Here is a 27,012-nt window from a genome sequence, read left to right as displayed (position 1 = left end):
GAATTAATACAATCACAGAATTTCACATACATTCCACTGTTCAAACTTTAAAAGCTTCTATTTTTTTTTTTTTTATTTACAAGTTGAAATATATATGCTAATATGGCTGCACAGGAGGGATTTCTTTAGTCATTATCTAAAACAATATACATGCACACACATCTTTACATTGAACAAATCAACAGAGAATTTCAACATAAGCTGGAAACAGCTCTGAGATATTCCTTGTAATTTAATTTAGTCAGCAATACATATGAGATCAAAATGCTATCATTTACATGGACAGCATTTTGAATTTTTACAAACACTTGGAAATGGAAGGAACATTGTTTTTAACTAATGAGTTTCCCCCATAAACATAAAATTACGTAACAAGTTAAAATTACAATCACAATTTTGCTATTGTAAAATAATACTATTCATGCAAGAGTGATATTTCACAGAGCACCAACTGGATAGAGAAACACTGTAAATGCTCACTCCTGACAAGTCAAGTCTTTGATATACTGTCTAAAATAATGCACAATAAGTTAAAACTGTTAGACATTAAAATAAATTTAAAGAAGAGACAAAACAAGTTTTGCTAACAAAGTAGGTGACAAATTTACACAGATGTGCTTTTATAACTTACAATTTGAGATAAAATACTCTTTTTTTTTATCATTTAATCACCACAAAATTGGATGTTGCATGGTGACGTTAGGTACTAATTCTGCCCATTGATTTATTAGGGTTTGGTTTCTTCACAGTTGCCAACTTAAACTTGTGTTTCTTGCTTTCACAATGTTGCGCAAACTGTGCTTCTGAATTTAATGTAAGATTACAGGGTTGACAGTAGAACTGGCCTGTAAACAACAGAATTGTAAAATATTAGGCATCTGATGTGTAGTGAAATCTTCATGCTAACATTTTACAAAGTTCTTTGAAATGTACGACTTAAGCATCAAATACCTAATATGGCTTTTATCTGAATCACATTTCACATACGCTTTAATTATCTTTTAAAAGGATCAAGGAAGTTATGGTGGGTTACTAAATAGAGTTTGGATTGTACTTTTCCATGCTAGTTAAATATAAACATTACAGTGTTCTGAAAGTTGGATCTTGATGTTCAGGAGAAAAGCAGAGAGGAAAAAACGTCTTACTCATTGGTGTCATTACAAATGGGTAAATCCAATATGCCAGTCAAGTAGATTCAGCCATTCATAGAACTTCTTTCACCTTTTTGGCTAAGGAAGAAGGCAAATTCAATCTTCCCAAACGTCGCCATGTCTATATTTCACTAGCAATGCAACAAGAACATTCCAAACCCTACTTAAAGCTTTGTTTTAACTCAACATTATCAATATTGGTATCTAAAATTTTGAATTGTGAGCATTTACCGAGATCTACTTTATGATTACCATACTATGATCTCAAGTGTAAATTTGTACTAAAAAAAAAAAAATGGAAATTAACCCCTTTTAAATCTTCCAGCGCATTTATTCTGTAGTGGTAGCAAATATAAATGCAGTCCCTGAAGGGCTTTATAACATGTGGTATTACAACAAAACACAAATGGGAGATTTTAGCAACTGCACATGAAGATAAAAAAGTAGTGTCAAAATAGTGAGACAGAAGGAATACAGTCATATTTATGGTGTTGCGTAACTTATTTAAATCAATAAATTAAAACTATATCTGTATACACCTCAAAATAATTACCAATCAATCTTGTAAACATCTGCTTAAATTTCCTTGCTTGATACGGAATTTTAAAAATATAATATAATTTTTTTTAGATGCATTCATATTTCTAAAAAGCATTTTCATGTTTGGTTTGTCTACAAGCAGAATATTTTTCTCAAAAAAAGTTTCATAATTTTACCAACTTTCTTCAAGCAAATAGAGAAGTAAGGTTGTTGTTGTTTTCTAATGCCAGGCATTTGACAATAAAGTCATTTGACCTCTTGCACTCCAATATTTTTCAAAGATATTATCATGGTTAGCCACTAACGCACAGATTTTGAGATATTCTGAATCCATTTCTTGATTTGAGTTGCACAATGGACAAGAGAAGTAAGGTTAGAACTGACATTTTGTCATCTTGTCACGAAAATCACTTATGAGCGAAATGGACAAATGTCAAAAGAAGTACTAGTGAGTACATGTCAAGCAGCATTTCATAGCCACTCTGTATTTCAATATGTTATGAACTAAGAGATTTTTAAATTTGAGAAGTGAGCTGTATATGAATGCTACACATTTGTCTTGTTTATAGTGGTGATATGTTGTTAACTACTGCTGAGTTCTTGGCAATAAAGCCATTAACTCTCTTGCTCTCTAATATTTCCCACACAGAGTGGGTTTAGAGAAAAGAGCTGGAAATAAAGATAATTTAGAAGAGTTTTTATCGCCTTAATGTGCAGTGCATGCATAATTTTGGTAATGCAGAAAATGTAAGAAATATTACTGTTTCCATGAGTCTTTCAGAATTCATTCCTTCCTTAAAATTAGTGATAAAACAAATATTTCTGAAACTTTCATTAGATCTACTGTAGTAAATACAAACTACAATTTCTTTATTAAAACAACAATTATATCGTGAATATCTCAGTCAGAAAAGTGATGTGCAAAAATGTATATGTTTCAGAAACAAATTTTTAGTAATTTGATGAAAGAAAATTGCCAAAAGTAAACAATGACCTGAAATAGCTATATTCACCAATTCTTTATATAAACAAAACTGAAATGAAGCTCACCTGAGGGTGTTCGGTATATGGAATAATCTTTGATGCCTGCTTTCCGGGAAGTACTGTCTTCAGTCTTGATCACACTAGCAAGTATCGAATCAGTCGGTGCTGAAAGCAGGCAAATAAACATGGATGTCATTGAAAAATCAAGTCCAACAAAATTACTACATAACTTGTACATATTACTAGATTTCACTGTGTAACACAACAATTCTTTTGAAATTACGCTCAGTAAGTTATTCATAATGAAACTGTATTGGACATGAAATGTACAGTCTTAGACACAAAAAATGACTACTCTCCTGTAGCATGAATTTTCTAAGTCCACTTCGGGCCTCACATTGTTCACACGACCAGGGAAAGGATGTTTATTCTGCACCTAATTTACTCTTTGAATATATCTTCGTTATAGATTATTCATAACACTTCAATTATTAAAAAAAAAAAAACAACAACAAAAAAAAAAACAAACTGATATATGTTGCTCAAAACATGATGTGAAATTAAGTACCATTTCGAGATCCTCAGAGCTGCCAATAAGCTCACATAGAAGTTTATTGATATGTAACACAAAGCTTACTGAGTTTCTGTTATTGTTACTAAAAAGAATATGTATTTATAGCAAAATGATTCTATGATGTATTTACAATACATTTATTTTACGTGAAAAAACTCCGTGTGCCTGCAATATTTTATGTTGCACGTAACTGTAATGACTAACATTTTGGGCCCCTCCAATTTATGTCTGATTTTGACTTTACTTTACTTTTCATGATATTTATTTTCTTCATAATTTGCTTTTCGTCAGTTTTTCCTCCTGTAAACTTCCACTTCAACTTTCATAGTCTGGATAGCTTTTTCTTTATCACTTCTTGCAGCAGGAGTTTGCAACTTGTTTAATAATATTATTTTATTATTATATTATTGTGATGTGCCGAAGTGCATATGATATTTCCGTGCAGGAATTCTGCACTGCCACATGATGAAGGATGGGTGGAGTGGAGAAAAATTCTCTCCAGCACTGGGACCCGAATCCAGATTTTCAGTTCTACATGCTGACACTTTAGCCACTAAGCCATGTTGGATTCCAGTTCCGATGCCAGATTGAATCCTCCCAGTTTAAGTTCCACTTCTTAGTTTCCCTTTAATATGATATGCGTAAATAATCACTTTGTGATTTAAGATGACGCTCGTTCCATCGGATCCCGGCCACTCAGTCACTCGTAATGAGTGCACCTCTGCACATGGTGTGTTGGGCATTGTGCCACTGTCACACATCTGTGACACAGTGCATGAGGGTTGGCCACTGAAGGAACTGAAACTGAGGGGATTCAATCTGGCATCAGAACTGGAATCCGGTGTGACTTAGTGAATAAAGTATCAGCACATAGAGCTAAAACCCGGGTTTGAGTCCCGGTGCCAGAGAAAATTTTTTTCCGCTCCACCCATCCTTCATCATATTGTTTAATAATGCTGGGTAATCTTTTAGTAGATTAACAAACAGTAATTGTTTTCATTTTCTCTCTTCTACATTTTCCACTTCGTCATAATTGTCAATTTTCTTGTTAAACCAACCAAATTTTAAGGACGACGATAAATTTTTCCACCAAGAAATTAACATAAATGCATGAAAGGTGAAAACTAATGAGTCTTGGAGGATAAACCCGAAGTACTATCGATAATCGATATAATTGAATACTCTTGATAGTTTATACTACAGCTGCATAGTACATACTTCGTAGTAGTAGTATCAGATTTATGTATATATATATATATATATACAGGGTTATTCAAAAAGAAAGAGCAGATTTCAAATATTTATTTTAAACAAACTATAAACAGTAGAAACACTTGCTGCACACCATTGGATAGAGGAAGGTTCAAAGTTTTATAGTCCATGAGGTTGCAAGCACTCAACATGCGCATCATGTGTTGCGCAACAAACATCAAATGGTGGTCCATTTCTTGTCACACAAGAATCAACTGGTCCCTAATTATGGAATTCACGGTTCCAATCATTCGAGGTCGTAGATCTTGAAGAGTAGCAGGGAGGTGTGGTACAAACACCCTGTCTTTTATGTACCCCACAGATAAAAATCATAGGGGATAAGATCGGGGGACCTGAGGGGCCACATATGATGAACACGATCTTCTCCACCTTTTTCAATTCAACGTCCCGGAATGGTGTCATTCGGATAATGCTCCACTAAAAAAAAAGTTCATACACTTTCTTTACAGAAACAGCGCAAAAAACATCACCCTCGATGAGTTCTTGCATGTTCGACGACTACGCAAGAATTTTCAGTCCCTCAAATTCGGACTGGCGAGTAACTGCGGCGGACAGGCCATTACTGTTTCCACTTTGCTTATGGCCCCGGATCGAGCACTGCATGTAACCAAACGTCAAAAAAAGGAGATTGAACCTTCCTCTATCCATTGGTGTGCAGTAAATGCTTCTAGTGTTTATAGTTCGTTCAAAATAAATATTTGAATTCTGCTCTTTCTTTTTGAATAACCCTGTACTTCTACTTCAGCAAAAGGTAATACTATAAATTTATGCATACCACCCAGTGTATAATTAATGTAGAACTACAAGTATAATCATCACTACAGTCATTCTAATACTTGTGAAGTGAAGCCAGTAGAGTAGCGAGTTCATGCACACACCTGGCGGTGGGATAGAGACAGCAGTAGGCGTGGGTGATTTCCAAGCTCCAGCTCCAGGCCCTGCTGTACCACCTGCAGCCTTCTCTGCTTTCTTATGTTTGTTCCCATTGAAATGCATATCTAGCTGGTCCTGAGAAGTAGCGGCCACTTGACACAGCTCACAGTAAAACCTGTGACAATAGAGAATATTAATTATATTTATATTTTTAATGCAATAATAGCTTATGTCTGTGATATGAACTATACATAACAACAGCATGGAACTCGCGACACTGTAATCTGAAAAGCAGAGATTTACCTTCCTTTCTTGGCCGAAGGAGGATCTGGAATAGAATCCAGAAGACCAAGTGGATCAGTAGACTGTGGGGATATGAAATCTTTTCCAATTCCAAACCTTCCCGTGGGATCTGGTTTCTCGGCTTGTGGACTGTGGGGAAAAAAAATGTAATTAGCAAAACAAACCAAATTTTCTGTAATTTTTAATAAAGGCACTATCAATAATTATATGCACGTCGAAAGTATTCTTGTGACCAACCATAGAAAAAAACCACCACTTTAAAATGATTAGTATATTTATCAAATTAACGTATCTTTTCTCTTACTTATAAAATGAAAAGTACTCGTCTGACTGAGAGGAAAGGAAGAACAAATTGTCAGAAATATGACAAATACTTTTCCATTACACATATCATTTTGTGTGTTTTGTACTAGTTCATTTCCTTTATCATATTGTGGCAACCCTGCTAGAAACGTCTCGTTGCCTCGGGATTCGAGCACGCATCCGGCAGAAGGGAGGGCGCGCAGGAGGTGTGAGAGACGATGCGAGCTCCGCGGAGCACTGGATGCGGCACGGAGGGGAGACGGGACACTGGGCCATGGCAGAGAGGGGGAAGAAAAGCAACTGCGACTGAGCGGAGAAATCCGGAGAAGTCTCCAGAAGCGCAATGCTCTGACGTTTGTAGAAACTTTCAGGGTCAAAGGTTCGCGAAGTGTGGTTTAACTAATAAAAGCGAGCAGCCTTCGAGAGTTCAGTTCAGTTTAGTTTAGAACAGCGAGTCAGCCTTGTGAAACAGCAGTGAACAAGCAAAGAAGCCAGCCTTCGAGACCTGGGTTCGACTTGAGGAGGACCGCAACTGTGACAGCGACCAGGCGAGTGCAACGTATCTGGAAGTCTTGAGTTCGAATGCCGTGGACTGTCTCTGGAAGTCTTGGGTCGATATACTGTGAACTTGAGTGAATGAGCTAGAAGAACTAGCCAAGGCAACGAACTGTGAACTGACAGTTTTGTTTTGTAAATAGTGCTTTGTGGACATTAGCTGAGATTAGTAGTACATTGTTGTTCTCAATAATCCAAGTGAATTGTCATTGTCGTCTGTGGAGTGCAATAACGGATACTGTGCTGCTGTGTGGAGTGAAATACCCATTGTTGATGGGAGTGTTTAAATTCAGAAGTAAAAAGCCATTATTGTTGTGAATAAAAGTAACATTATTGTTTTAAACTAAAAGTCACAATATGAAGAGAGTTGAATACTGGTACTGCTATTGATTATCAATAGGGACACCCGATTTTCGCGAATTATTTTTTCACGAATTTCTGCTAGTTGTGCCATAGAGTTAAAATTTTTATAGATATAAGACTCCTTCTGGGGACACGTTTTATGATGGCAATTTGTTGCGAATTTTGCTCGTTTTTCCGTTTTCTGTTTTTGCATTTCAGCGCGATTTTTTTTCATAAATAAGTAACACTGAATCGCACATTCACTGGTTACAAAATTCCATTATTTTCTTTTCAACACTGAAGCATTAAAAAAAAGTACGAAAGTACTGGGTTTGTCTTTCATGTTTTACCTATGTGTTGCACATGAGCAATGCTTAGGTTTCTTACACACTAGCACAATATGAAGAAAGTTATAAACGATATTTACCACATTTTCAGCAAGAGTACGCAATGAAGATTAAAGAATAATGTATTTTGATAATTCGGCATCCAATCAACCTGTCATAGTATGCAAATGAACATAGGTCTAATGTTTTTTATATTCACGTGACCTTTCTCTATCCAGAGTGTAACCGGCCTTATTAACACGTTGAATGCCACTTGACGCGTATACAAGTTACACGGTCCTAGCGCCTTATGCCAATGACACGTATGGACGTCATAGTCGTTTTCTTGCTTCACGGCGCATTATTCCTTCAGTATTTTGGTTGTCCTGTATTGTTATGTAGTATTACTTACTGGAAGGGTGCTGCTACTTATTATCATTCTTGGTTATTACCTTCCGCTCATTTAAGTAGAGGAATCATGGATGACAAATTAGATGATAATTTTGAGACTCCTCCAGGTCCTTCAAATGCAAAAAATCGTAAAAGTGCGCCAGATAAACTTGCAAGGATGACGAAATTGCGCGTCTAGTGAATACTTCAATGCCTGATTCGGACAGTGACAGTGATTTCAATCCGAATGAAAGCCAAAGTGAAAATGAAAATGAAAGTGAAAGTGAAAGTGAGAGTGAAACTGATTTTGAAACATCTAATAATTCAAGTACTACTCCAGTTGCCACTCCAGTTCAAAATGTGGATATTTCGACGTCTTATCACGACTGAATTTGAAGACAGTATTGTTGAAACAGTAAATAAAAGAGGGCAAAAAGTACAAAAGCCACATGCAATTGAAAAGTATAATAACCACATGTCAGGCGTCCATCGGCAAGATCAAATGCTTTCGTATTACCCATGTGAAAGAAAAACAGTTCGGTGGTAGGCCTATAAAAAAATTGACATCCACCTCTTCCAAATAATGTTACTGAACGCACATAATTTGCATCCTCGGTACACTACAAGGAGTAGGATTTCGTTATATGATTTCAGACTTTCAGTAACACGATATTTGCTCTCGTATGCAATACTCAGCAGTCCAACAGTCAAACTGGTATCACCGACTGTGAAACACCTGCCTGCAAAAAAACGCGTTAATGAGAAAGGCAAAAAAAAAAAAAAAAAAAAAAATGAGGAAACGCTGCAAAGTGTGTTACGAGAATGGCAGAAGAAAAGAATCAACATTCTACTGTCCTGATTGCCTTGGTCAAGCTGGATTGTGTGTCGATCCCTGCTTTGGAATCTACCACAGATGAAGTAAGATAGGCCTAATTTATGTTTCTCTAACAATATTTCAATATACAGTCACGTAAAAACAAAAATAAGTGTGACGCATAAACGCATCAAATGGCACTGATAATGGAATTATTAACATGGTGCCGGTGACGCATAAATGCGTCATCAAGATTTCAAACATTGTCTGTACTCGAAAATTGTATGTGAGGCTAAAAATTATTCACAGACACTACAGTATTACATGATAAATAAACACAAAAAACTAATCGGCTCCTGGGGATAGATTTTGCAACAATACAGTTGGCAGTGAATGTGTTAATACCAGTTTGCTTGTCAATATCGGCGTTTTCCAGCCAGCAGAAATTATCTCAGGCTTAAATTTGAATGGAGCTGTGCTGTACTAATAACAAAATAGTGAAGTTCTACTGAGTGCAATGATTGATAAAATGATTTCCGTGTTTAAATTCAAATTCTTTCTTCACAATTTACACGTTTAAATACCAGCTTTTTTTACACGGTTTACATATTTTAATAAAGACTTTTTTCATCAATTACAGTAGTTTTATTTATCCATTTTTATGTATTTTATTTACTATTTTATAGTGAACCTATTTAACGAATACTGGCAGAAAAAAAAAAAAAGAATCTTACACAATGTAAATACATATGTAAACAATAAGTTGGACGTCAAATGATTTGAAATTATCAAATTTACATCACATGAAAGACTGCAAATAACTTACAATAAACAGAGAATCTGTTGTTGTTTTCTAATGCCAGGCATTTGACAATAAAGTCATTTGACCTCTTGCACTCCAATATTTTTCAAAGATATTATCATGACCAGCCACTGAAGCACAGATTTTGAGCTGTTCCGAATCCATTTCTTGGTTTGAGTTGCACAATGGGCAGTTAGGGGACTGATATATTCCAATTCTATGCAGGTGTTTAACCAAACAATCATGGCCTGTTGCCAATCTAAATGCAGTTACAGACGATTTTCGTGGTAAATCGGGAATTAACTGTGGATTTTGATGCAGAGAGTTCCATTTTTTCCCTTGGGATTGTGTTATCAAATTTTGTTTGTTGAAGTCTAAGTATGTAGATTTAATAACTCTCTTCACAGAGTAATACGTAGATTTAGTAACAGGTCTGTAAGTAGCAGTGCTGCCCTTCTTTGCTAAAGCATCCGCATTCTCGTTTCCCAGGATTCCACAATGGGATGGTATCCATTGGAATACAATTCTTTTATTGAGTGATATTAATTGAGAGAGCATTTTAGTTATTTCTGCTGTTTGAGATGAAGGTGTGTGTTTACAGACGATTGATAGAATAGCTGCTTTGGAGTCTGACAATATAACTGCATTCCTAAATTTACTGATGTGGCATAGAAGATTCCTGAGACTTTCACTGATTGCAATGATTTCACCATCAAAACTTGTTGTTCCATATCCAAGTGATCTATAAAGTGAGAAGAGACAGCACGTAACACCTGCACCGGCACCTTGTTCTCTGGAGATCAAGGATCTGTCGGTGTATAAATGAAGCCAGTTTTGTGGAGGGTACCTAATATTAATTGTCTCTAAAGACAATTGTTTCAGTATTTCAGTGTTTACTTCTGATTTCAGTATTTCTTCTGTTAAATTTAGATTATATTCTATATTTAATAGAGTTAAAGGGTTTGGTTTAATTTGTATTTGTATGTATTACAGAGAATCTAGTGTTATACTTACGACCTCTGCCAACGTCCAGTTTCCTTATTGAAGTAACCTGATTTGAGTGGGGCATGTCCCTCCAGGGCACGCTGATGATTTCGTCCCATGTAGTGTTGTTGTGCATGCTGCTGAGACGTCAGTGCCAGGTCACACACTGAGCAGTATAAGTCGTGGGGATCTACCGGTGTCTATACAAACACAAGACATAGTTTACACAGGGATTCTTACTCACATAAGCCCACAATCAGTTTCTCCTGAGCAAGATTAATCCAGTCTCTACCATCATTTCCCACCTCTCTCAAATCCATTTTAATATTATCCTCCCATCTACGTCTCGGCCTCGGTCTCTGGATTCACCCATATATGCTACATGCCCTACCCATCTCAAATGTTTTCCTTAGATTTTCATTATCTCCCACCACTGCTTTTCTTGTATTTTCTCTTTGACGCATGGACATAAGTTCCACTATAAAATTGAATTGTTCGAGTTTTAAATAATTTTGATAAAGAAAAGAAACAAGAAAGTAATCCTTTGCATCTTCAGTGGCATATCAAGTGGTCAAACCAAGCACCATGTCATGGATGTGTGTGTATTATAGTAGTAGATAGACAGACAGAAAGGGAAATGCATCCTGCGCATCACAGGGAATTAAACATGATGCTATCATGTGAAATAATATACAAATTCACGTACACATAATTCAATTTTTAAAAATAATGACAAAAGAAAATTCGAATCTAGGTTACAGTGACTATACATAATACTGATATAATATACCTCTTACACGTGAACTGCGTCAGATGGTTAAGTGAATTCCATTTTTTCTTGCTGGGAACCCTATGTGAAACCATAACATACTCTAGCTGAAAAGGGGCAATATTTTTGCGTGTGTTCACTATTTTATTGCGAGATTTTCAAGATAGTTGGAGGATTTTCAGATAAAACTAGTTATCAGTGCTGTTGCTGGTGATGAGTGTGATAATACTTTAAAATACATAATAAATATTTCACAAGTGTTGGTGATTTCATAAGTAGAATGATTATTTCATCACTAGAGACGAGAATTCCATGTAAATGCATGTTTTTATAGGGCATAGCTCAAACTTAGTACTTATCCATTTTCCATTACTTTCTGGTTCCAAACATTAGTACTTTTTCCGTGCATATTTGCAAGTTTTAGCCTTTTTGGAGATAAAAACTTGCACAATGCATATTTAAGCAATTTTTAGCTTAATCATGCATATAGTATACATTATATTCAGTTTAAATGCATGTTTTAATGGTTTTGAGTGGACAATTCGTTTCTTGATTTTTATGACCCTCATTTTAGCTTCAGGAATCAGGATTGAAAAAAAAAAAAAAAAAAACTAACTAGCAGAAAAAGGTTCATTCAAGTTTGCACCCATAACTTCTTGTGATGTAGAGAGGTTATTCTCTGACTACAAAAACATATTGACTGACAAGGACAGGAACCTCACAGAAATCAATTTAGGAATGCTGTTAGTTGTTAACAGTGAGAGAGAGAGAGAGAGAGAGAGAGAGAGAGAGAGAGAGAGAGAGAGAGGTGAAATAAGAAATTTGGAACAAAAATGGAAGTGCATATTTTGGGATTTTATAGTGCATGAAATTCTCGTCTCTATTCATCACAATGTATCGTAGCTTAAATAATTGATAGCTTGGAAAGAAGTAACCAAGGAGGTAATGTGTGGGAGTAACTTGACCAATTATAAGGAAGAAACGTGAAAGAATATGTTGTGTTGTTGTTTTATAATGCCAGGCATTTGACAATAAAGTCATTTGACCTCTTGCACTCCAATATTTTTCAAAGATATTATCATGACCAGCCAATCAAGCACAGATTTAGAGGTGTTCCGAATCCATTTCTTGGTTTGAGTTGCACAATGGACAGTTAGAGGACTGATGTATTCCAATTCTATGCAGGTGTTTAGCCAAACAATCATGGCCTGTTGCCAATCGAAATGCAGCTACAGACGATTTTCGTGGTAAATCGGGAATTAACTGTGGATTTTGATGCAGACAGTTCCATTTTTTCCCTTGGGATTGTGTTATCAAATTTTGTTTGTTGAAGTCTAAGTATGTAGATTTAATAAATCTTTTCACAGAGTAATACGTAGATTTAGTAACAGGTCTGGAAGTAGCAGTGCTGCCCTTCTTTGCTAAAGCTCCGCATTAGGGTGGAGTGAAAAAATTAATTTCAGAATTTAAATTCGGCAGGGGTTTCAAAAGTTGTCATTTAATGTCAAATGATCATGTACGAAATTTTTTGGATTTACTTTAATATTTAGATGCACCCCAGAGGCTTCGAAAATTTCCTTATAGTTAAAAATAAGAAAAATGAGCTTTTGTTTTATTCTTATTACTTAATTGATTATATTATCTCATTTTCAGCTTGAGAGAGGATATGGATCACAGTCGTAGCGAGATATTGGAAAAGGGTAAGGGTACCCCCAGTACAAGGAGCACAACAGAATGCCCAATAGGCCTATCTGACACTCCAGCAAAAATATCAGAAAATGTTCTTCCCATCAGTGCTGATGTACTGAGGTACTGTCAACTGTGAGATGGAACATGAAACGTGATATTCATTCGAAATAACCAAACATCAATGATATTGCAGAAATAGTTTCCGTAGATGTTGAGAAGATGTGGAAGAAAACATCTATTCCTCACATTTCTCACAAACGTATAGTTGAAACATCATTTAATTACACAGTAAATACAGAAACATATTGAAACCCTTCAAAGGTAGAGAAAGTGATACGAATTATAAAACAAAAATTGAAAACTATGAAAACTACTGCAAAACTACTAATTCACAATTATTCGATATTGCCTTTTGCAAATGTACAGACTTTTCAAAATTCAAGTGTCCAAAAGACAAGAAGATTCCAAGTGATGAGCGAAGTTCATTGTTGAGGAAAATGTTAATTGGTGGTATTGACCTTAAAATGACCCGGCATATTAAGAAAAAAGAGGAACGAAAGGTGAAGGAACAAAGGAGACTGGAGGTGAGTGTCAACAGAATATCGGATAAGTATTGCATTTGAAAGCAGTTCAGGATTAGAAGATGGGGAAGAAAATAAAAGTAGAATTAAACCAATAAACAGAATAAAGAAAAATCAAATGAGATTGCATCTCCCAAACATGGCAAGGCGTGGCCTTTCAGATCGAGCAGCTCCCTCTATTGCTAGTGCTCGTTTGCAAGACATTGGTGTTGGATAAGATGGTGAGACAAGTAATGTCATCGATTGTAGTAAAGTACGAAGAAGTTTAGACAGGAAGCTTTGGAAAAATTTACTGAAAATTCCCGCCCTCTTGATGAGTTATACTTCGATGGAAGAAATACCCTTAAAACAGTTCAAATTAAGAAGGGTTTCAAGTTCCATGCATCTACTCAGTTGGAAGATCATTACACACTTGTTAAAGAACCATATTCAAGATACATAGGTCATTACAGTTCTAAGTGGTGAATCAAAAATTATATTACAAGAGATGTTATAAATTTTCCATAAACAGAAAATTTCCTTATAAAACCTCAAAGTAATAGGATGTGATGGAACAAATGTAAACACTGGAGTCAAAGGTGGAGTCACATTCACTGGCAAGAAACACAGAGACACAAACCACCAGTAACAAAGAATAACAAAGAATGTAGAAGAAGAAGAAATATTAGATGTAATTTATTCACGACAGGAGATAAACATTGACATACTGAAATTTCCATGTCACACTCGAGCGACTGAGATTTATGTTCACCTTATAACAGAAACATCCAAAAGTGTTTGTGAGGAAGACAGTCGACATGGTTTTGTTCTTGTAGAATTGCAATCAAGGTCGCTAATGAAATCATTCAATACAAAGTCTGAATATACTCCTTGAAATTTGGAAAATAAGTTGAAAAACATTACACAAATTGTATCACTAACTAAATATGATATAATATATTCACTTACTCATTTGTAATATGCACATTTGTCCAAGGGCTGTCATAAGTAAATAATTATTCCATTAAAATTGAAGAATTCTCTTTTTTTTTTTTTGAAAAGTAGGCATTTTAGTAGTAATTACCTAAATTGGTACTTGTAAGTGAACTGTATGTATCAGACGTTTAAAATGACTTGAAATATGCTTTAAAATAGTAATTTATAGATTATTATAAAAAATGTTTAACCGTTTGATGTTCTGATATTTGTTCTATACTTCACAGCACTTGGGGCGCATCAAAGAATTGAGATAGAAACTTGAGATTTTCAATGAATAATAGCTATATCAATACACAACTTTTGCACACCCTGCCGATTTGAAATTCAACAAAAAAATTTTTCCCTATACTTTTCGCTCCACTCTAATCCGCATTCTCGTTTCCCAGGATTCCACAATGGGATGGTATCCATTGGAATACAATTCTTTTATTGAGTGATATTAATTGAGAGAGCATTTTAGTTATTTCTGCTGTTTGAGATGAAGGTGTGTGTTTAGAGACTATTGATAGAATAGCTGCTTTGGAGTCTGACAATATAACTGCATTCCTAAATTTATTGATGTGGCATAGAAGATTTCTGAGACTTTCACTGATTGCAATGATTTCACCATCAAAACTTGTTGTTCCATATCCAAGAGATCTATAAAGTGAGAAGAGACAGCACGTAACACCTGCACCGGCACCTTGTTCTCTGGAGATCAAGGATCCGTCGGTGTATAAATGAAGCCAGTTTTGTCGAGAGTACCTAATATTAATTGTCTCTAAAGACAATTGATTCAGTATTTCAGTGTTTACTTCTGATTTCAAAATTTCTGATTTACATTTCCAGGTCATTTGGTTTCTTTTGTACAGACTGTAAAATTTTTCCTTTGTCAGAAGAGAGCCAATTGTTGATCCATAGGTTTATAAAATGAGACTTTACTGAAGAAAAATCACTGGATAGAGATATCACTTGAAGAGTTCTTGATTGCAAATATGTTGCCTGTTTTGCAATATTATTGACTTTCTCGTTTCCAGGTATACCACAATGACTAGATATCAATTGAAATGTTTCCTTTTGGAGTTTTTTTTTTAGTTTACTTTGTTGTTTCTGAATTGGAATAACTCTATGTGCGTATAGGTTTGGTACATAATTAATTATATTAACTATAGTCTCCTTAGAGTCGTAAGTATGCAAATAGAGTTTTCAGAAGTTTGAGTAACACATTGAAGAGCAGCATCAATAGCAAGCAATTCAATGTCAAGACTGAAGGAGGATGAACATGGTATGAAATAACTTTCTTGATATTTTGGAATATATGACCAGCCTCACGGTCTAGTGGTCAGAGCTTCTGATTATAGTTCATGAGGTCCCGGGTTCGATTCCCGGTTAGAGCACAGGAATTTTTCCTTAAAGGGGATTATTCCTGTGTTCGTCCATGGTCTGGAATTTAGGTTAAGTTTAGATTTAAGACCTCTCCTGGCACCACATTATCATAATCATCCTATCACATCATTGGGGTAATGTAACTCCGCCTTAGAGGCGCCCCAACCTCAGAAGTGAGAGAAGACCAGAAATGTCGAAAAGACAACCTGGTGGCATTGGATTAAAAAAAAAAAATATTTTGGAATATAATATGTCCCATTATTAGGTTTTAGAGATCCATCTGTATAAATTTGAAGGTGATCCTTATATGTGCTGCAGAGTAGTTCCATGGCATCTAACTTAATGTATGGAGGATCATTTTTGGAATGATTTCCTGGAATTTGTATGCTATGTTCTGGAATCACCCATTTCCATGGAGGAATTTCGTTCACAACTGGAGTTTTAGCATAGAGTGTGTCTGTGATATAGACTGACTTGTTATAAAACACAGAAAATGAGGCAAATCAAAGAATCATAGTCAGAAAAATACAAATATTTCAGTTATGTCAGATATTTATTCAGGTTCAAGTATTCTGTAATGTCCTTACCAAACTGGATGGATTTAGGAAAAGTTGTTTGTTTCAGTATTTCATTTTGGCGCTCATATTTGTTACAATGACACTCGAAAGTATACTGAAATAGTAAACAATAAATTTATAATGCATACTTAACTAGGTATGTAAGCATATAGTTGGAAATGTTAATAATGAAGCCGAAATACAAAATGATACAGAATATTGATGAACTATTTGTTTATAATAATTACCTTTTTTGGGGACGATGCTCCATCCTTCACTCTTACTGGTATAGGTTCTCCAGTTTCTCGACTCCAGTTTGCAAGGAACTGAGTCACTTTTTTGTCATGCTGTTTTCCAGTATAATGCATTTTGGCTTGTACAGTTGAATTCACCTGAAATTATTTTCAGCTCATTAGTTTCATAAAAAAATGTACTCTGCCAGAAACAAATGCTATGAGAATTACCATATTTATTCGCATAATAGATACCATCACATAATGTATGCACCTCAATTTTTGACAGTAATATGTAGGGAAAAAAAATCCCCGCATAATGTACGCATTAAATTTTCAATTGCTACCTGTGGTAATACACAATCGTAATGTTGGATGCACTTCTTGTGTTTAAATTTTCAAAACAAAGAGTTGACTTATTACGATTGGTTCTTTTTAAAATGAAAAGTCCACATCTGTGGAGTAACAGTCAGTGTGTCTGGCCGCGAAACCAGGTGGCCCGGGTTCGATTCCTGGTCGAGGCAAGTTATCTGGTTGAGGTTTTTTCCGGGGTTTTCCCTCAACCCAATATGAGCAAATGCTGGGTAAGTTTCGGTGCTGGACCATGGACTCATTTCACTGGCATTATCACGTTCATCTCATTCAGACGCTAAATAACCAAAGATGTTGATAAAGCATCGTAAAATAACCTACTAAAAAAAATGAAAAAAAATGGATTATGATTGGTTCTTTTTAATAGTTTAAAAACTTTCAACGTGCTATTAGCAGCATTAATATTGAATGTTCTCTTATAGTGTTGCTTACTTCAGATGTGTTATTATTGTGCTACATTTTTATTCATTTCTTATGTTAGGCACTTTACATTATTACTGTTCGTAAACATTCAACATATCGATGCTTTTGAAGCCATAAAATCGATCATTTTCAATATTACTTGAATGTCCGATGTAGGAACCAGCTGTGATTATCACGTGGGATGGCATGTAGTTGATTTTTTCCCCTAAAATTTTTCCTCGCATATAATACCGTGTGTTTCAAAATGAATAGTAGGGTTTTAAGGCTTTGTAGTAATTATTACATTTAACGTACAATTATAAATAATACACCAAATGAAAGAGTAACTCAAACAGTTTTGCTACAAGTGCTCAATATGAGCACCATTCATCACACGGCACACATCGAGTCAATAAGCGAGTTCTTCCCTAACCTTGATCAGTGTGTCTGGAGTAATTGTTGCAACAACTGCTTCAATCCTCTGTCTTAAGTCTGGTAGGTCAGCTGGTAGCGGAGGTACATACACACGATCCTTTATGAAACTCAAAAGGTAAAAATCGCATGGCGTAAAATCTGGTGAACATGGAGGCTATGCAAAACAAGCTCTGTCATTCGGCCCCTTTCGGCCAATCCAGTGGTCGGGTACAATGTCGTTTAACCAATCGCGTACTTCCATATACCAGTGAGACGAAGCGCCATCTTGCTGCCAAATAAAGTTCTCTGGTTCACCTTCTTCCAATTGAGGAAAGAGCCATTGTTGTAACGCATCAAGATAAGAAGCACCAGTTACAGTTGCCTCACCAAAAAAGAAAGGCCCATAAACTTTCCGCTGGGATATGACACAATGTAGACATCAATTTAGGCGAGTCTCATTGCAACTATACCATCTCATGGGAATTTTCTGACCCTCAGGTGCGAACATTATGAGTGTTCACACAGCCATTTAGGTGAAATGTCGATCTTCATGTCTACACCTGTGGAGTAACGGTCAGCGCGTCTGGCCGCGAAACCAGGTGGCCCGGGTTCGAATCCCAGTCGGGGCAAGTTACCTGGTTGAGGTTTTTTCCGGAGTTTTTCCTCAACCCAATACGAGCAAATGCTGGGTAACTTTCGGTGCTGGACCCCGGACTCATTTCACCGGCATTATCACGTTCATTTCATTCAGACGCTAAATAACCTAGATGTTGAAAAAGCGTCATAAAATAACCCAATAAAACAAATAAATCAATCTTCATCGTCAAGCTGCAACATTGCAGTTGCAAAGTTCGCACACAAACTGTAGTCTGTAGGCTGTAGTTGTAAGCGTCTCCTTAAAATAATTATCCACACAGACGTCGCTGGAATTGCTAATTCACGACTAGTCTTCTGAACAGATTTCTTGGGGCTACGCGTGAAAGATTCTCTCACTCGTTCAACGTGCTTTCTAATGGCAGACCGAGGAAACAGTGCATGCTCTGCAAAACTGAAAATTTACATTCTTCAAACCAAGTATCTTTTGACGATCATTTGTGAGTTCTAACTTTCAATTGCTTTTTACAATGCACATAATTCTTTGGTTCTTTTGATGAAAGTAAATTACATTCTCTACAAAACTGAACACTTTTTCCTACACTTTCTAGTGACGATATAATATGTATCCACATCAAAGTATGTCGTATATTTTCTCGCATTGCACTATACTACTACCACTGGTTTTCATACCTGAAATAATGTCTAGTAATAACAGTATTACATTCTCTACAAAACTGAACACTTTTTTTACACTTTCTAGTGACGATATAATATCTATCCACATTAAAATCTGTCGTATATTTTCCTCACATTGAACTACTATACTGGCATTGCCTGCCATAGTCGAACTAATATCTGCTATAAGTAGTACGAATTTATAACCTGGCAACGTATTTAGTACTACGTATACGTTATGTCATCTATTGTTTTGTTTATAGACTATTATCATAGAAATAGACGTTACAATTCTACAGATAGATGATTTTGATGGTTGATTTGTAACTTGTCTTCTTGGCTTAATGGCTAAGGTGTTAGACAAATAATGAGATGTGAAGGTTCCTGGATCGATTCCCAATGTCAGCAGTGGTGAATAAAGTGACGACCTTGCCTCAGTTCATCTTCGAAGAGTTGCCATTATGTTCAGGCACTCTACTCTACTGTTATTTCTAATACTCCACCATCAAAGGGTTGCCTTTTGTTCTCAAACATTTTCATTATGACGTATAGCATCGAAACAGTGGAAAATGAAATTGCCTTTTATTAAAAAGGGACGTACATTATGTTCAGAGCATAAATGAAGGTAAGATTCCAATGGCCTTCAAATTCCATCAACCCCTTCCCAGTTTCCATTAAGTGTCCTGGGAAATTTCAAGGCTGACTATGCAGTCACACATAACGTTTGTCATTTCTATCTGATCAGTCTGTTTCTAGTGTTCGAACAGTGAATGTACTGTATAATCAAGTCGAAGAGTAAAATGTTTTCTTTGGAAGATAAGGCGAATATTATAAGTGACACTGAAAGTGGTCTTTCGCAAGCGGACGTGGGTTGACAGCATAGTTTAAGTAAATCAATTGTGAGTAGTATATAGTGTAATCCATTCCACAAAAATGAAATATTTTCTTGTTCACAATTTCATTCATTCCTGTCATTTAAGGTTAGCGGAGAAACACTTCAGATTTAGTGAATGAAATATGCAAGTCCGCAGAGGTTCACTATATCCGGAGTTGACTGTATTTCTATCAGCAAGATGAAACACATGAATTCCAAACAGTAGGAGCAACATCCTAGTAGTGTGTGTTTTTATGTTTTTACTTTACAATTAATATTCTTACCGAAACTTTACATAGATCACATTTCAAAGGGCCAAATTTACTAGTGAGTTCCTTTGGTAATGCTGGCTCCTTCACATTTGGTAGACTTGATCCAGTACCCCCATCTGCAAATGGAAAACAACATCTATGAACCATCTCCATGCACCCAACTTTTTAGTCTACCTTTATAAGAATAAGAATAAAAACAGCCCATGAAATCCCATAAGGGCAAGGGCCTCCTGTAACGCCTGTTACAGGGCTAGCTCGATTACTCTCAGTTGGTGAGCTAATCCAATTGAGACTTTTGCCTGCTCTTCCTGGTTAATTTCGTTCTCTCTATTTGTGCATTTCGTTTTCACATTACAGTCCATCTTCAATCTTTATATTTGCTATACAGGGTGATTCACGAAGATTGTACCACGAAGATTAGGATATTATTCCTAACATCATTGTGAAGAAAAAAGTTCACATATACATGTATCTGATTTTTAAAAGTTTTGGATAAAATCACGGTTTTTCCTTCTGTAACATGCATCCTTGTGAACTTCTTTCTTTCAGGATGTCTGGAACTGTGTGTGTTATAGTACAGCTGATAGCAGCGGTACAAAGTCTCGTGACATCAGGGTGACGGTTACAGATAACACAACACCAGTACACCCAAGTAACAGAAGTTAGAGAATGCGGCATGCAAAGTTCACACTTGGGCGATTTCATGTACTGCTGCAGAAGGTGAGAGTCTTTGAAAACCGGCTTTAATACAGATTTTTCAGGTGAGTAATAATGTGAATGTTCTTTAATGAATTTATAATATGAGTGGTTCTGTGCCAGAGTTATCTAAACCACAATTACACTGAAAAAAGTTATTGAAGTCTAAACTTAAACGTCGTTTTTTTTTTTTTTAACTATTTCCTCTCAATTGGAAATTATTTCTCCTTTACTATAATCTAATATTTATCTAGTATATGTACATGAGCAAACATATTAATGATAATTTACAGTCATTCTATACAGAAATCAGAGACTTAAAAATTTGTGGTTTAGGCAATTCTGGCATTGAGCCACTCAAGTACCATTTTCGTAAATAATTTAAATGCTTAAACCTTCATAATTTCCACGTTCATGTTTAACATTCAGGAGGGCGTAACTCAATTTAAAAAGTATGACATATGTTTACATGAAATTTTTTCATCACGATGTCAGAAATCAGATGCTAGAGTATAATATGACAATCTTCGTAAATCACTCTGTATATAGATCTACTATTCACATTAGTGTCTTGCAATGTTCGAACATGAGAAAGGCAATCAAGACATTACAAACTTCGTCTTATTTCTTATAAAAAACTAATTGCAAGACCTGTGCTAAAATCTTTAAGCGGTTAAAACATGAAGGGATGGAAGTGTAGGACAGTGAATATTTTTATAAGGTGGAACAAACAAGACAGGCCTCGTCCTGCAGAGCGAACATTGGCGAATATCGAACTTTGCCGTACTCAACGAACTTGAACTGAACATAGCACCTGTAATGCACGACACTAATTCACATGCATTCCATATGAAGCACAGAGCAAATCCAATTACTGGATGACTCGAATATGGTACTCTCTTTCAAATTGTTTGCTCAGTCCTTCACATTTTCAAGCGCTCTTCTTTCTAAACTTTTGCAGTCTTTATATCTTTATATTACCAGTAGGCTACAAAGAAAATAAAGTTTCAAGATATTGACAGAAAGAAGCAATAGCAAAATTCAGAATCTCTACAGAACACGAGTGTTATTGAATCTTCAGCATCGGACCAGAATTTTAAACTGTTCTGAATGTGGAACACATAATGGTAAAGATCTTGTTGAACATTTATTAAAATGTAATAGGCCTAGTTTAATTAAAAAAAAACTAAATATAGAAGACACCGTAACTTCGTATTGGGAAGCAAACAGGAAAAACAACGTAACAGGCATATATTTATTTTTTGCTCCCTTTTCAATGGTGTAAAGCACTATCCCCTACGCATAATAATACGCAATTTAACCTGTTGAAAATGGTACTATGTGCCATATGGTCTCAAGGTACAGAGCACTTTCATTTAACTCATCATTTGTGACATAGTGCACTTTACCTCTGGTATACAGAAATAGATTTACCATGGACCAAAGAATGGAGTGCTTTGCTGCATAGTGCAACATAATGATGGTACCACTGGGTTACATGATGATTTCATATGAAAATGTCAGAGAAAATATCGGTCAAGTATATAAGAAACGAAAGTATTTGTCGGTTTATAGCTTTCTCAGTGATCTCAACATGTCTCTAAAGTGGTGTGCTACAATTTTAAGTAAGTTTTTTCTCCAGTGTGTTGTGTGTAGCAGGATCAAAGACTCACCCATCCATCCAGAAGCTCCAAGAATAAATTTTCTGGTGAAATATGGGCGAAGTATGTTGCCTGGATGTTTGATACATTTTTATTTTTTTTTATTTTTACTATCCAAAAAATAGAGAACTTAATACTTTTCCTACAAGGTTTGGAACAATTCTTAGAAAAAAACAATCCATCAGGTACTACCAATATTTGTTACCTTACTGAAAGTTTGAGAGAATTGTTGTAGAAGAAAGAAACTGCCTCAAAAGGAAGATCTGTATCAGTGAAAGACCAATAAGAAGAGTGAGTGAGGCAGTTCTCAACTCTAGAAGACCGCACAAGGCTTTCTTGCACAAAAGTTTGGGATAAATACTGCAAGGAAGAGAAAATGTAGGAGGTTCATAATCCACCCTCTGGCTAGGAAAACTCCTAAAGAGGGAGAAAATACTTAGTGGTCTCAATAAAAACAAGTGTGCGAGACCAATGAAAACATTTGGTAATTCTACAGAAGAATAAGAACAAAGGAGACACTTTTTTCTTTAAAAACTCCTTACTACGAATACCTAGTATAGAAAACAAAACACTTTCCAGCAAACAATTCTTTCCATGAAATAACCTAGAATTATTCACCTGTTGTACGTAATAATGGATGGATGTATTATTGCCCTACTGTCCACACAGACTTCATAAGCAAACAGATCATCATTTAAATGTAATTAATTAGGCTATGTCGAAATACGACTTCCTTCGACAATAATCTCTATCTCCTCTGGCATTAAATAGCTTTCTTGCTGGTGCAGTCTAGGTTCTCAAACACTCACTGTCCAGAAATTTGTACCTGGAGCTCTCGAGCAAACTTAAGTACTTAAATTACCGATATTTATATTTATGAGCCGTTCAGAGCAGAAGTGGTGTAAGTCAAAATTGGGTAATGAGGTTTAAAGTAAAAATTCTGTAAAATACAGCGCAAAGTAGCAATTAATATGTCCTTCGTGCTATTCACTGATTACTAATAGTTTAAATAAATTGAATATTAATTGTTACTTTGCGCTGTATTTTACAGAATGTTTACTTTAAGCCTCATTACCCATTTTTGACTTACACCACTTCTGCTCTGAACGGCTCATATGTCTCATCAGCACATGCCATTATGAAGGTGATATATCCATTCATTACTACACAGAAAGCAGCAAAAAGTTACTGCATTATGCAGGGGGGAACAGATTGCACATAATCCATTGCTCGACTCAACAGTAGCAGCGCGGGCAGGCATTCAGTTTCATTACGGTAGGCCTAAAATTCCTGAGTGGTGGGGATGGAGTGTGCAGACAGCAGGAAGCGTACTGAGTGTTTAGTTGATGAGTTGAGTTACAAATAACAGAAATAATATTCAATAACAAGTGTAGTAATGCAACACTACACAATAACATGCGCTCAACAAACATGTCTCCTGCATAGTGTGATAACTTTTCACTGCCTCTCTCTGTACATACAACAGGTGAAAAATTCTAGATTATTCTATGGAAAGTATTGGGTACCGAAAAGTAAAACCACGTGCTTAGAACTCTATACTACGCCTATTTCTAGTACTACGCAAATGTTAAAGAAAAAATGGCGCCTCCTTTCTTCTAGTTATTCTGTAGAATTTCCAAACATTTAAATGAGGCGTTGGTTATGTTGATATGTTATGTATAAGTACCGATTTTTTTTTTTCATTCAATGTATAGGCCATACGGTATCTCGTGAAACCTACCTGTACATAAGGGGAAAGAAGGTGACTGGGAAGCTTCCCTTCGTCACTACACTACCACTTGCAGGTAGCTAGCTCACTTATCCACATCATAAGGTTCTTACTATAAGCTACAGCGCATGCAAGCATTTGGTATCACAAGATAACGAATGACCTATAATAATGAATATCATCAATATCTGAAACATTTTCGTTCATCACCACCATCAATATTATCATCTTATCAAGAGAAAAATAAATTGGCTGGGTCACTGGCTAAAAAGAGACTGCCTAAGTCAGGGATGTCGAACAGCGCTCTCGAGCTGTGAACTGCAGAGCCTTCACTCCTCCCTTACCGTGCAACGGTTGAACACAGATAGCAGGCAGTCCGGCCGAATGATAGTACACAAAAGCGAAACTGCGGCGGCTGGTACTTTGATAACTTTTATACATCTTACCAATTGATTAGGAACTCAGTTTAGATTTGCACTTGATGAACTCTGATAAACAAAGAATGTAGCCTACACGAGGATGAATTATGATGATGATGATGATGATGATAATAATAATAATAATAATAATAATAATAATAACAACAACGTTTTATCTACTTGGTCATTCCATGAATGTTGTTCGTTAGTGACGGAAATAAATCTTATTAATAATGTTGTTAATATCATGTTTAAAATATCAACTTTGTGTGTAGGCCTATGTGTTGTAGCAGTGCAACTTAAAGTTCAGAAACGTAAACTGTTTTGATGTATAAAATTAATTACTTTTAGTGTGACTTGAAATTTGTTCAAAGTTTTTGTTTCAGATTCAAAAATATTTAATTCTTCTACAGCCTTTTCACGAGTGAAACCGGATAACTTTCCTGGTCCATAAGCTTCAGTATGACGTGTAGAATTAAAATGCCTTTTAATATTATGATGGCTAATATATCCAAGTTCTTTTCTACATATTAAGCAATGTGTTTTGAATCGTCGTTCCATATCCATACCAGCCGCCAGAGTTGATAAACACACTGCGTACAGAACACTGCTACAGCGAGCTGACCGACTGTCGTTTCAGCTCAGCTACGGTAGGAAACAGTATTAATCGTTTCACAGTTTGAGAGCGCTGTTCGACATCCCTGGCCTAAGTAATGAAGGATGCATTGAAAGAAAGATACTTTTACCACACTTAAAATTAGGTCAAAGAAAACATGGGTTATGAAACTTGTTTCACGATTGTAAGTTCCAACTCAACTGAGAATTAATACTAACTCTCACAGTCTTATAAGGAATAATATTGATTTTTACGAATTCTGACTTCACAGACAACAGTGATCTAAAATTTATAGATCAATTGTTAAAGCAATAAAATGAAATATTTTAAACATTTTCTTTCTGTTAGCATGTTAAGGACTGTATACAGCAATAAAAATAAATCAACTTCTCTAAAATTACAAAAAAAAAAAAAAAAAAAATGGTGTGTGGTAGAAAATTCTGACTTCATTTTTGGGAATCAACAAATGACATTACATAAGAAACAAGAGAAATAGTCCATTTAACAAAATTATTGTTGACCAGTGTTATGAATGAATGAATCACCTTTACGACACTAAGTACATTTTGCATTTTAAAACCTCCATTAATGAATATTCACAACTTTCGACTGAATGACACTTGCCATTCTGACTGAGTGGCCTCTTCCGGGAACTTGAATCAGCACCATTTGAATTCTGTTGTGACTGGTTAGCATTTTTTTCTTTGGACTGAGATTCTGTCTTGGGTCTCTGTGCATTCTGTTGTTGATTAGGAGGTGGTGGTGGAGGTGGAGGAGGTGGTAGTGTCATAGATGATTGCTGTATTGGTGGCAGCTGCTGTTGAACTGATGGTGGCGGCGGTGGTGGTGGCCGTTGCGGTTGTTGTTGTTTTTGCTGAACCGGCGGTGATTGTGGTTGTAACGGGGGTGGGGGTGGTGGTTGCTGAGCAGGTGGAGACTGCAGTTTCTGTGGTGGTGTTTGCGGATGTTTCTGCTGATTTGGACCCTGCCACGGTCCTTTCATACCTGGCACTTGCATTTTATTAATATTCCCACTCCCTCGTCCCCTGCCACCTGGTACAACCCATGGTGGAGGTGGACCAAACCTGTGATCCCTCATAATTGGTCCTCTTGGTCTAAAAAAGGGGTCATACGATGGGCGAAACGGAGGTGGACCCCCACAGCCATATTCAGGAGGAGGAGGAGGCGGTGGTGGTGGGGGTGGAAGTGGTGACTGCCCCATTAATGGTGGGGGCCCTGGATATGGCCGAATGCCTGAAAATATATAAAAGGTTGCGTTAGTAATAATAAAAACCAAAAGGAACCTCGAATTCAAGAACATGTATATATTTCAGCATTGGCTGTTATTTGCTATACTATCATAGTATGACAACTTTTCTGAGACTAATAAGCGCCACTTTTAAGATACTTGTAATTAATAAAGAAGCACTGTTTGTGGTTATATACCTAACCACTTCAAGAATTTGTCTATCTATTTTTATTAAACTTACCTGGCAGTCTCGCTGCCATCTTTGCAATGCAAATTATGTTGAACTAACTTTTATTCCGGTATGACCACATTAAAATCTAATAAATTTGTCAATTTTCAACAGCGTTTATTTTCAGTCAATATTTTGTGACGTCACTGTTTGTGAATTGTGATCATACTGAATAGAACGAAATATACCAAAGCCATGAAGTATGTGTATTGCAGTTTGCTAAATGTATGTTACATTCATAGTTCTAAAATACTGTAAATTAACACTCTAGGAAACTAAAAACGGTAAAACATCCAGCCAAATATACAAGAGAAACCAAGTATTCATATTTCTATAGTATCCATCCAACCGGCAACTTCCACATCCAATTCCAATAACCCTGACAAGCGTTGCTTATTGCGAACGATCTGACATCTGATGTT

General features: G+C 36.0%; 2 protein-coding genes across 2 annotated transcripts in view; one reads left to right on the top strand and one right to left on the bottom strand.

Moving 5' to 3' along the window:
* Positions 1 to 27,012, top strand: part of LOC138714733 (UPF0415 protein C7orf25 homolog) — a 397,014-nt gene that overhangs the window by 341,410 nt on the left and 28,592 nt on the right. The gene's annotated exons all lie outside the window — the stretch shown is intronic.
* LOC138714732 (cleavage and polyadenylation specificity factor subunit 6-like) lies at positions 47 to 26,997 on the bottom strand. Its single transcript, XM_069846830.1, has 9 exons — positions 26,603 to 26,997; positions 25,737 to 26,366; positions 20,004 to 20,107; positions 16,401 to 16,544; positions 10,244 to 10,413; positions 5,698 to 5,826; positions 5,400 to 5,569; positions 2,742 to 2,840; positions 47 to 845 (listed from the first exon to the last, which is right to left on the bottom strand). The coding sequence occupies exons 1-9, from the start codon at positions 26,619 to 26,621 to the stop codon at positions 700 to 702; spliced, it is 1,611 nt and encodes a 536-aa protein (XP_069702931.1). The 5' UTR covers positions 26,622 to 26,997; the 3' UTR covers positions 47 to 699.

The sequence above is a fragment of the Periplaneta americana genome, chromosome 15 (genome assembly GCF_040183065.1).
Source record: "Periplaneta americana isolate PAMFEO1 chromosome 15, P.americana_PAMFEO1_priV1, whole genome shotgun sequence".
Classification (NCBI taxonomy): Eukaryota; Metazoa; Arthropoda; class Insecta; order Blattodea; family Blattidae; genus Periplaneta; species Periplaneta americana.
Note: the sequence above shows the minus strand (reverse complement) of the source record. Positions and strands in the feature narration are given on the sequence as shown.

Bases quoted from the DNA above. Each gene is read 5' to 3' on its own strand.
- LOC138714732 (XM_069846830.1), bottom strand. The intron at 5,570-5,697 runs GTAAATCTCTGC...CTATTGTCACAG, and splicing joins CCTTCGGCCAAGAAAGGAAG to GTTTTACTGTGAGCTGTGTC. The intron at 2,841-5,399 runs GTGTGTGCATGA...GCCTGCTTTCAG, and splicing joins TGTCTCTATCCCACCGCCAG to CACCGACTGATTCGATACTT.